The sequence below is a fragment of the Ciconia boyciana genome, chromosome 8, assembly GCF_034638445.1.
Source record: "Ciconia boyciana chromosome 8, ASM3463844v1, whole genome shotgun sequence".
Lineage (NCBI taxonomy): Eukaryota > Metazoa > Chordata > Aves > Ciconiiformes > Ciconiidae > Ciconia > Ciconia boyciana.
In genome coordinates, this window is record NC_132941.1 from 2,219,396 (window position 1) to 2,232,129 (window position 12,734).

At 42.5% G+C, this 12,734-nt stretch overlaps 1 protein-coding gene across 1 annotated transcript in view; it reads right to left on the reverse strand.

The window, feature by feature from the left end:
- Window positions 1-12,734, reverse strand: part of IQCH (IQ motif containing H) — a 70,595-nt gene that overhangs the window by 13,636 nt on the left and 44,225 nt on the right. The window contains exons 15-16 of the mRNA XM_072869874.1: window positions 10,297-10,417; window positions 8,270-8,556 (exon numbers count right to left, since the gene is read on the reverse strand). Coding sequence (XP_072725975.1) covers window positions 8,270-8,556; window positions 10,297-10,417 — 408 coding nt within the window. The remainder of the gene's footprint in view (window positions 1-8,269; window positions 8,557-10,296; window positions 10,418-12,734) is intronic.

Consider the following 12,734-nt stretch of genomic DNA (forward strand, 5'->3'; position numbering starts at 1 on the left):
AAGCAGCATTAACAAAGGTGGCACCAGTCACCCCAAATGGAGACACAACGCTTCACCTGAAAGAATAGCCTCCTTGAAGGATGACGGAGACTTTCGCAGCAGAGCTGATTCCGCAGACGGCTCCTCCAGCAGCTCAGAGGCACAGAGCACCATGCGAGGAGGAGGCAGTGCCATTTACAGACCTCCAGCACTGCTCCCCACTGTTGCTGGGATTGGATTGAAGGCTTCTCCCACATATGCGCATATACCAGATTGTATATGGCACATAAAAGGGCACTCATCATTCTTGACGTTACCACTCATAACTAGAAGGAGCTCAGGCAGACTCCCGCTATTAATGCCTTTGAAAACTGTGAAATGTAGAAGCAGTTAAAACCGATGCAGAAGTCAGGGGGGAAAAGGAAAGAGTGGCACTACGTGAGCTCTAAAGAAAAAGTATACAGCACCAGGTAAAAGCAGTGAAGAACAGATCTTGATATAGTTTCCAGCAATGCCTAGTGTTACAGCGGAGCCAGGAACACCGCTTTCCAGCAAGGTTTCCATTTCGAAGGGAGGAGTATCAGCGCTGTAAAACAAGCAGGATGTGACATTTCTATCTGTGGCAGACTTTAGCTGAAAAAACCCTACACGCAGAAGTGTGAGCCTACTGAAATCAATTAAAGGCTTTTCACTTTGTCTCAGGACATAGAATAGTAGCTGTTCCTGCAGTCTATTAAAAAAAACACAAACCCAAACGAATGAAAACATTTCTTAGAAACATCAACCCAACTCCACCTTTGTGGCACGTAATCTTCAAAACAGTCTAACAGCTCCACAGAGCTCCAAGCACAGGCAGAGCAAACGCAACATCAGACCTGCTTATTGGGTTGGGCTGTTCCTCTCTTAGCAGGCTAGAAAGTTCATTGAGCTTCAGCTCTCTAGTAACATCAATTGGATTGCCACAGGTTTTCCTTCAAAGTAATATAAAGTGGGTGTCACAAGCTTCTAGAATGCCTTGAAAATGTGAGCTGTGGTGTTTTCTGGGGTTTTTTTTAATTTTTTTTTTTTTAAATTTTATTTTATGAGTATATTTCCATAGCCTATAAAGCAATGTCTGTGGAGGTCAGACAGTTAATAACCAGGTGAATTATCATCTCTTCCAGTAAATCAGGAGCTGTTAGAAGAAGGCTGGTGCAAAGGTCAAGTTTAAGTAAAGATAAAGAATGATATAGTCATACAGATTAACAAATATCTATTACTTGCGTCCGTCCTCATTTCCTGAGGATATACAATAAGGGCATGTATGCAGTCGTAGGTATTTACCATCGTAGGGATCACATCCTGATAGGATTGCATGGGAAATTCACATAACGTAAGGAGCTTTAACTTGAGATTTTGGGACTTTCAGGACACTTACGTGCTCAGAAATTAAAGTGGAACAGAGCTCACTTGTGAAGGCTAGAACTGATATTTGTTTTTCAAACAACAAATGAAAGCTCAAAGATAATCAGATCTGCGTTTGTATTATGACTTATGTTTTTTTAAAAAAAAAGTAGAGGCAGTAGTTAAGATTTTAGATAGTCTTATGAGTGGTTTTCAATTAAGCTAAGCAAAGCACAGATTAGGACTTTCCAGAATCCCACCACTGGAAAAAAAAAAAATAGTTGGCAATACATCCTGCAAGACTTACTGGCTGCTTTGTCCAAGGAAATACGACGAAGTCTGGAATTGCTGCCTTTTACACAGGCTGCCAAGTGCTGCCAGGAGACGCTCTCCTTCAGCACGCACAGCTTAAGAGCCTGCGCTTCACAGTAAAGACATCTCAAGTGAGTAAAGTCACAATTATAGTGTAATTCTTTACAACTGCCATAAAAATGCTTCAGCTTTAAAACGTAAACTTGAGAAAGGAAGGAAACATAAATTCTTAAAGAGTTACTAAATGATAGCTTTTCTTTCTCCAGTTTAACTGTTTTATCTGCATCTAGTATTGATATCTGCGTTATTGTAAAGAGCACACCTCCTATTTTGAAGGAAGTGGTTGAGTGACACTGTAAAAATGTCAATTAGTAAAACATTAATGCAACTTGGGCGTTGAAAAGAGAGCTTCTTTTATGACTTTTAAAATTCGCAATGGAGTTGATTATTTCAGCGGCGATCGCGGACAGGATCTTATCCGGCTGCCACCTCGTGGCAGCTGCTGGGATGGTCTGGTGTTGGCCCGAAAACTTAAATTTTAGGGCCCTAGAGCTGGCCCGAACCCCTGTCCTGCTGAATATAAGACTGGAAGACGGTTAATGAAAACACTGTGCGGCTCTTGTTTGAAAATAACACATAGAAAATGCTACATTCTCTCTGCAGAAATCGTAAGACGCATATGTGAATACAGAAGAACGCATCCCACTGAAAGCACCCCTCAGAGCATTAACTGCAATGCCAGATGGGCTTCAGAGACCTGGACTCCGCTTTTCCTAACCCCAGGCCTGCCTGCATGGCCAACACTGGCTGGCAGCCCTGAAGCCGTCCTCCTCAGGGTCTTTTTAAGCCACTGGACTGGAACAGAGGGAGAATACCCACCTAAACCTTCCCAGCTCGATAGTTCTCCTTTTGGTATGTTTTGCCTCATCTTTTCCTCTGCACCCAAACGGAACTTAATCCAGTGTTCCCTCACTGTTGCTGCAAGAGGTAGGGGGCTGTGTAAGCCATCAGACCGATGAAAAAGGTGACTTATAACCCCGCTTCTCCAAATGATCTGTCCACAAATCTATGGGTGTAAGTAAGTTTATGCATTCAAGCAGTCCCACTCAATTAAATGGACTTATTTAGGTGCAGCTCCTTGGCAAGTTGGGATCTGAGCAGCGTTCAGTCAATACTGTGCCAGACTTCACTTCGAAGGGTCAAGGCCTTGCTCTTACAGATCAGTCTTGGAAAACAGAGCGGGAATTGGAAGCGATTCAGTCCAAGTCGTGCACCTACTTTTTCTCCTCCGCTTTTCCCCCCAAGACAGTGAAAACAACATATCTCCATCTCCATCTCCCTTGCCCTCAGGAACAAATCACAGATGCTTATAACCAAGACAGGAACAGATTCCCGAAGCAAACAGAGAATTGTGTCAAGACCCCAGCTTTCTCTGCCCCTCAGATCCCTGCCGGGGTGCTTGCAGCCAGGCAGCTTGTGACAGCCGATGCATAATCCCACGGGTACCTGCGCCGTGCTCAGGGGTGGGCAGTGCAGAGAGCGATGCAGTCAGCGGTAGGCTCTGCCTTGCCACCTTCCTCAGCGAACCCAGCACTGCGACTCCAATCTTAGCCTCAGTGTTAAACACAAAATAAATGATCAAATGCCAGAAATGAAGCACAATGTGCAGCAGACCGCAGGACAGACAAGTGCGAAGACGATCAGACAGGAGTTAGGTCCTCCTACAGGCACTGCCGTCAATGCTGTTGGTTGTAAACCGCAACCTTCTCCAGTTCTACCATAATTTAAGGAAGAGCTTTATGTAGATGGAGGACAGTACGATCTGTAGATGTCTCCGAGTTGCTTGCTGTATGTAGAAGCAGTAGGACTGCAGATGCAGTGACAGACTGAAAAGCTCCCTTGTGAGGATGAGGGAAAGGGAGCTGGGAGAGACTTGGGTACCAACTAGAAGCACGTGGAAAACCCAGTGGAAATATGAGGCAGTGTCTCTTATATCTGAAAGGTTACAGCATCACCCAGCTCCTCTGGGCCTGAGGACAGCATCCCTCTTGTCACCTTTTGGTCAGTATAGACTGCAAGAACTGCAAGAGAGCAAAGCTACTGCCGTGTCTGTGATGGGCACAAAGCTCTACAGTGACCCAAACAGAGATTACTTTCTCATTTCTACATTCACTCTGGCTTCCCACTGACTCGTGTGTCTGACGGACGTGCGTTTTTCCTTATCCATCACGCAGTCTCTTTGCTACTAGTGCTCCAAAGGACCACGGCAACGTGACAAAAGCACGTTGAAGGAAAATACTCGCTAAGAGTAGTAATCTTTAAAAATATAAGCAATACCCCATTGTTCATGTCAAAATTAATTTTATGGTTATGACAGACAGATTTTTAAAGGCTTTCAGATGAAGAGCCTGAAGCTCAAAGTACACGCATGTCTTTCCTCTGCTCTGAAGTCCCCTTCGCACGAGTGCACAAGGGAGGTACGTGTGAAGACACGTATTGCAGCATACAGCTGCTCAGTCCGCAAAGGCGGAAATATGTTTTCACTTCTTTGGCCCTTCACATTTCTTAAAGAGTTGTATTTATGTAGCATGTAACTTTATGAAGGTTTCAGGGATTTTTGAGTATTTAAATACTCAGACTGTATTGGTAACAGATGTTCAATGATATATTTAATTTTTAGTGTTACTGAAAATATCATGTATCGGTTGATATTTTCTGTAAAATATAACTTTGAAAGGATGCCTAAGTATACTGTACTTCCAGGAAATGTATCTGAGCCTTTCAGCTACTGCATTTAAGTGGGCATTTCTGAAATTAGTGAGCAAATGTTCTGAGAGTCTAATAGGATTTCTTGTTTGCCAAAAAAATAGCACTTTCAGGAGCACAATCTTTTGTGTAATCTCTCTCTCACAAGACAGATGGCATCATTAATTGCCTCTACATCTAGTTAAATTTAAAAACCTGTGCTTAAATAATGTTAAAGTTGTGGTAGATGCTGACAAACGTAGGAAATATTAAGGTAGAAGCAATTGGAAGCAAGGGAAGAAAACCAAGACAGAACAGACAGGAATAACGAGAGACCACAAGAAACACTGACTGGTTTAATATGTCCTTGTTCGTGCCAGGAAGTGTCACAACCTTAATAATCTAGGAAGCGTTTCTGCCTTTCGGTGAACTCCTGGCTTGAGTGAAGCAATTGGCAAAACTCCCATTGACTTCAGTGGGTGAGAATGTCATCCCTTAATCTCTTTAAAGCAACTTTACATGGAAGTTGTCCAATATGGCTTATCCGCAGTTCTAATGACAATGCCTGTGTAAATACATTTTGGGAGTCAAATGTAACTGTGATCTGTATTTCAAAGCTAACATTATTCCGATGCTCTGGTTTAGCACAGTCACCCTACAGTGGTACCGGTTACCAAAAGCCCGATTTTAAGCCTTCTCTGAGCTTAAAATGGAATATAATTATCATAGCACTGCCAAGGAGCCAGCTTTTGCCAATAGATACCATATGCTAACTTTTTGGTTTTAAATGCAAGCCCCGTGTTTAAAGCCTTTTGTCGCGCCATACAAGCTGTGATTTTCAGACGCCTAGGAGAAAGACACCCAAATGGATTTGCGTGCGTACAGCCACACCGTCTTCTGAGAGTCCAGCCCTACTACACAGCCTACCCCATTAAATACGGACATGTTCCCTTCTACAGTTAAACGCTTCTTAACCGGTGAGGGTCCTAATTGAAGATTGTAGAAGAAAACAATGCCGAAAGGGCGAAAACCAAGGAGATGCATTGGAAACACAAGAAATAATTGAGACTTGATGCTCAGATCTTGGATTAGCATCTGTATCCATATGCTAATTTTGAATTTGTATTGTTGTACCCAGTAAGCTCAACAATACTATTCATCACTAACAAGAAAGATTTTATGTTCTTTAAAAATTATCTCATTTTCTTTAGTCTTCAAACACAAGGCCACTACCAGAACGCTGAACGCTCAGTCTCTTCACCCAGATTTTACTTCATTTTGTTTTATTTTAGTCTGGCATTATGCTTTAGGTTTGTATGCCTTTCATAACATTCAATCCTATTGGCCAATATCAGCTAAATTTGGAAGAAGGTAAAATTGTCAAATATATTAAACTCCCGTGAGACTCCTAAAAGAAGTAAGTGGATAGAGAAGAGAGACCTTACTAGTGACCTTACAACGGGAAAGGCTGCAGCGTTAGTTCATCTGGAGAACACGTGGGAACTTAACTTCAAGGCACAAATCTATGGGAAGCCTGCCTTTGCTGGTTTTCAGCTCCTGAAAATGTTTTTATTTTTAAACAGAATACAATATTCAATAACGCCCTTCCGTTGGTTTTTACAGCGTCTGACTGGTGAAAGAATTTAGTAGATTACATTGTGACAAAGAAATCTGACCTTATCAATAAAACAAATGCCAGATTCCTCTAGCATAGAAACAAGCAAGATTAATACTTTGTTACAAACTATGATCAAGGCTGATCATCAACATTCACGCCAGGGATTAAATTGCTTCTTTAAATCCATTCTCTTACCTATTTGTTCCTCGGCACTGAAGGCAGTGCCTGTTGGGACAATATCCTCCATCACTTATAAGATCCGAAAGTTCAGGTATGCGTTATAAGGGACAGTGGCCACCCCTCCTCTGCTGCCCTGCCATCCATCGTAGGCAGCAGCAGATTCTGGAGTCAATACCCTCCGGCTGTCTTGATTTATTATATTACTTTTTATGTTGTCAAAAGTTCTGATAGAGCTGACTATGAGGTTTTGCTGATAGGCTTGTAAACTCTGGCAGGGAGGACTAGGGTCATTTGAGTGGTTCCGATTTTACCTTTTGAAAAGACCCCATTACTCATCCACACAAAAGACTCTCCTGGGCAGGATTCCACGAGAAAACGTTTATTTAGTCCCTTCCATTCTGCTCAGTTATGCCTGATGTAAGTCACACAGTGCTCCAGCACTCCAAAACTGCACTGGCTTCCTAGCGACATTTTCCTTTCTAGGTAATTCCAGGTGTTAACCTTAGAAAAGAATTATTTAAAATGTTGTATTCTTCAGTCTAGACTCCCCAAAAGGCCACCCACCTCTTCCCACATTAGCGCAACCTGTGCCTGTAGTCAATGTGCCCACCGCATGAAGTCCTCAGGACTGGAGGAGGTACGATATACTGCCAGGCACTATCGTAAAACCGAATTTCATAATGCGTCACACAGTACCTGGATCTGCTGATCTTCTGTTAAAATATTTTTAAATACTCTAAAGCAAGCAAACTACTAGCTGTGTACCCATTTGCGCGGCAGCAGAAAGCAGCGTGTGGCCTCAGGCTGTAGGAGGGGAGCTGGAATGGTGTCGTGCACTGCTCTGCTCTCACGCGCTACTCTTGATACCAGGCACGCAGGAAGCCTCAGAGCTTTGACAGACCAAAAGGGCTCCGATAAAAACACACAGGAGCCTGTGCAGCCCATGTGGAAGACTCGTTAGGACAAGGATACAGAGGGAATTCCACAGGAACGTTTATGCTAGAGATAAACAGCTTAAGCTATCACACGAGCACATTTTAAGAAGTCACTGCCCCTCGAGTGAGATGATGTAGATGCATTGCATTCATTGCTCCCAGGCCCCTACATCTGGGAAGCAATGCAGGTTCATTTCAATCCCTGCAGCGATATCTTTAATCATACACACTGTCACGTGACCTCAGTCTGTATTTTGATACTGGGGGATAATTTTTTATCAGATGTGAGATCACATCTATCTTTCTTGCAGTAAATTCTCCTCTCAGACCAAGAGCCAAATGGAGAGCAAAAGTAGTTTGAATGAGCATATTTTCCTTTTCATTCACAATGAACTGATATCCCACAGTCAGCTGTTCTGTACCAGCTCAGAGACATTAACTCCTGACCCAGGGCTGTAACTTCTTGAGACATAACAGCTAAGACTGCTTTCCATTACCTCTTTCTACTTGAATTGGCCATTACAATGTAAACCAAATTCTTCATCACTACCATCCTATTTGCTATAAGAGATTGTCAATATCCCCTCTTCCTTAGATTCATCCTCAAAGCTCAGATCTGCATCCTTACAGACGCTGGTTTACTCAAAGGAGTACAATAATCCCAGTAATTATTTTTACACAGCAAAATACAAGAGATTCAGAACATTTTGAAACTAAAATAATCTAAACAGCCATAAGACATCGTCTGTAATTACCAGCTTAATGCTGAATGCGCTTATTTTAGGGGGGAAAAAAAGTCATTAGAAGGAATTAAAATATTATTTTCATATCACTCAGCTTTGAAAGCAGCCCTACAGGTCTTTGTTGGTTTGTTACTCTTTGTTACTTCAGGCTGATGAAAAAAGGTTCCTCAGGTCCACCTGGCAGATCAGGTCTAAGTTTTATGCTACTGTCAGAATAACCATGTGCTTTACCTGCCTCCACATGCCTCACGGCTGAGAAATAACGGTTGTTCGAAAGGGCAAAGCTTTCTCCCGATACCTGTTGGAATCAAGGAGGAAAGCAGACATTTCTTGATCTCGGGGACAGCGTGAAGTAACGTATCTGCCCCACTCACCTGCTGCTCCATCGTCTGTGGATGGATGAAAGTCACAAAATCAACTGCGAAGTAACCAAGCACTCCTTTAGATTTACAGGTTTCTCCAATTTTTAAGCAGAGTGAATTAAGAACTGCTGGATCAACAGAACACTGTGGAATGGTAGTGCCAGATGATCGCAAAGGACCGTCAGCATGGAGCTGGTCTCCAGATGACACTATTTTTATCTCGCCTGTTGGCTCTATCAGCATATCCACTGTAAGGTTTGTGACATTTGCTGAGAGTGGGAAGGCTTCTATCACACCACCTAGTAAGAAATGAATTAGCTGTTAAGCTAGTAATCAAATTCACATGTGATGCTCTTCAGAGTGCACAGAATGAAACCATCCAGCGCCTATTGTGCTCTGACATTGCAGGGAGGACTGCTGTGGAGATACAGCGAGTAAATAAATGTAATGTGAGCAGCGTAGCTAGAACCCATGAATCTCTTAGAAGAGAAAGAAGATATCTCATCTACTATAGCACCGTACAGTTCAACCAGTGGCTTTGGAGCTGCAAATGCTTTGCAAGCAGTAAACTGGATGTATCACATAACTGACAGGAGAAACATGCTCTTGGGTAGTATGAATGAATCCTGGGCTGTCCTACAGCCCAGCTAAGTGCCAGGCCCCAAACAGCAGTGAAATGCAATGCTGGGACCTCGGGGGGAGTGGTATCTCCTGCTGCGAACTAATCTTGGATATTCCCATCCATACGATGGTCTGAGATAAGTCGTCTGCCTTTTGGTAGGAACTTGGTATGTAGATGGGAAGGCTAGAAAAGCTGACAAAACTTCTAGAATGGTTGTCCATAGGAAAACCACAAAGAAAACTGGTTGGCATTCTGGGTTTGCCTTTTTACTGCATATAATGCCGTAACTCCTTTAGTTAGGATAAACTAATATGTAATAAAAATTGATACTATATACGTTACCTGGCATTATTTTTCCAAAAAATACTTTCAAAGCTTTGAATCATCCTTGTCTCTTCCACAGATAAAGAAATGTATGAAACATATATATCCATTATATATAATACAAAACGATGGCAGGACAGAATCACCACAGAAATTTACTACCCAACCACAAACACTGCATCTTTTCCGTCCAAAATTTGGCATACAAATATAGGACGTTAACATGTCTGTGCAAAGCCCGCTCACAGATACAGTGATTTGCAGTGATTAGACAAGGGTTTTATCTGCACTGCCTCTTACAGACAAACACGGGCTCACTTCTGAGCTCCAGGCCAGTTGGGTACTGGCCAGCTTTGATCCAAAGGTGCCATGAGTGGATTTAATGCAGGAAGCCCTGCTGAGGACTCGGCACCACGCGAACAAAACTATCCAGCTATCAGATTGGAACTTGTTCATATTCCTTTGGTTGGAGGGCAAGAAAGAGCAGGTAATGGTCTAACGACATTATACCGCAAGGGACAACATGACATTGCAGTGGCAACACCACCTGCCTGGAAGGCAAAAACTGGGGAGAAAGCTCAGCTCTTCTCCAAGCCAGCTAAAGGTTATGAGCACATTTGACTTCACACAATGTACGTATGCAGCATCCAGAGTTTACATATAGCTAGCTCCCTTCCTGGTCCTATGGGAGGGAAAAGCAAGTCTTGCAGATGTTTGCTCACCAACACCTAACAAAGATGAAATATTCTCCCATTTACCTATGTGCAAACTCACTTGCTAGCATTCCCTCAAGCCCTTTTGCCAAATGTGACAGCCTTCAGTACAGTAACCCAGGATTAAGGAATCGGTGCTTATTGATTCAGAATCATGTGCGAAAGGTAAACCAGGATTAACATAGGTTAAATGCTTGGGTAGGACATATGAATGATAGAATAGTTGCCTATAATTCATTCGTAAATGAACATTCGAAGCATAATGGAGAAATAAAAGGAGATAAATATTTAAATGGGCCCAAGATTAACAAGAATATGGCATACAATATGGTATAATTACTCCTTATAACACTTAACAGCGACTTTGCAGTCTTATTTACCTTGACTAAGAAATGTTTGTAGGAATTTTTCCCATGTAGGGAATCGTTTCTCATTGACTGGCTGTACGTGCTGTGCTAAAAGGCCCGGCAGCTCCTGGGAGATCTTCACCAAAGCTGGCTCCTGCAGAAACAAATTAAATAGAACCACAAGCAATTTTACTACAGAAATGAAAACTGCTTGTGGGGTGATTAAAAACCAGGCCTCCAACAGGCAAAAAAAAAAAAAAAAAAAAAAATGTGGTTACTGTTTACCCACAGTCAGGAAGCCTTTTTTAATTTTTCTACTTACTACTCTTCCCTCCTATTGAAAACTGTCCTTCTCTGAAAGACAATCCCCCCCACTCAGTGTAGCATCTATTTCATTATAATTTATATCAATAATTTGATCTGGCAACTGAAAATGCTAAGCACTTGGTAACTGCTTAAGGATCAATACCAGCAGTCAATAACTTCTACATTGTTTATATTTTGAAACTGAGCGGATTGAAATAGTCACATATGCCAGAAATAGGAAAAAAAAAAAGGGGAGGAACAATCAGCCAAAAGCGTTTCTAAAGCAGGAGATATCCTTTTACACTCTCCAATCCGTACCATAAATTCACTACTGTATTTGTGCCTCTATCCTTGGAAGAATTTGATTAGTCATACTATAGGAGATAAACTAGCTTTTTCCTAGTTTCAAATTCTTCACTATATTATCACACACACAAAACAACCCCATTAAATACAGAAACCAACTGCATTGCTTCTACTGTTCACAAATGTCCCAGAAGTACACAAGCATAAAGTGCAAGGACCCTGACTCTATTGCTTCAGGCTCCTTTTCTTGCTGCTTCATAAGCATTTGCTTGCTTCCCCTGGGTCTCTTTGCTTCTGTTTTACATCCTCTCTCTTCAGCATCCCGTGCTTCAGAAGATGACCGACCGTCCTCTGATCTTGGCAATATCCTAAACCACAATCATCTTATCTTGAGCTCTGGAGGAACATGATAAAACCTTATGGCTAACGTCTAAGAAGGGGGGGGGGAGGGAAGCTATTTTTCCAGACCAGTGAGTTTGAAGAGATGGGCTTTGTCATGAGGCGCATGATGTGATGTAACCAAAAATACGAATTCAAAATCAGCTTACTGTGATTTATCTACCAGAATGAGAAGAAGGAGGATGAGTCAACGATTAGGGTATCCACTTTGCGTATAGGAGGCCTAGGTATATCCTGTTCCTGAATGCAGTCTGCCTGTGAGACTCTGGGAAAGTGACTTTCTGTCTGTGCCTCAGCTGTCCAGCCATGAACGGGGGACAACTGCTGTCCCTACCTCACATGGAATTGAGAAAAGAAAGCCTTTAAAGCATCTTGAGGTGCTTAGATAACGATGCTGATCAGGGCTATGTGGGCTCCTATCATATACTAAGGAGAAAAGTATGTTGTTGACTTTAAACCTCTCAGGAAAAACGTTAAAAAATGGTTTTAGTCAGTACATCAATATACTAAGCCGCACGACCTTAACCTTATGGTAGAAACAAAGGACGACGTAAAACATGAGATCCAAGCTCAGAATTTACCCAGATTCAGGTCTTACTGCTCATTTCCTTACAATCTGTAAGGAGGAATTTAAGTTTTTGATAGCTCAGCTGACTGAAACAACAGCGCAGTGAGCAAATATCAGTTGGCCTTGTCTTGGTTTGTATTTGCATTGAAATATTGCTAAGCCAAAAGTCACAAGATCAGGTGGTTCGTTGCACAGTGAAAATAAACACAGCTTTGGAGAGGGGATCTGAGCCATGATGGATGTCGTGGAGTTGCTGACCTACAAATCAGTTTGCACCTGTCAGTGCGTTCAGCGGTACCTCTGTCACATTGAGTCTCATCCCTGAGATCTAATGACTTCGGGTATTGTGCAATTTAAACGGAAATAGAAAACCAACCAAACAAAAGAAGAGGTATGCAGCGGCTGCCTGAAAGCTTTTGATAAATTACTGGGGAAAAAACCAATAATCCCTGCTGGATGTGTAGAAGCATTTGAGAGTGCTGTGACCAAGCTTGTATAAGTAAAAATTAAACTACGGGCATGTGAACTGGGACATAATTTTCCATTGCAACAATTCCAAGGGACATGAGGGCAGCCGCGCCAGCTCCGTGGAACAGCGCTGGGGATAGCTGTATCTCCTTTTAGAGAGAGTTGTTTCCGAGGATCACGCGTGGTTGTGAAAGAAAGCTCCCTAAACTGGGTGCAAAATCAAGCAGAACTTCCAAACTTTGAAGCGTACCAAAGGGCACATTTACCTGGCTCACAAATGGAGGCTGCTGGTAAGACACAGAGACTCCGGTCACCTCATCTACACCTATAGTAACATTATATGCTACTACTCTCTGTCCATACGATGGACATTCGCCAGGCAAGACTGTTGTGGTACTTCCTCGACAGCCCCAGCGTTGCTTGC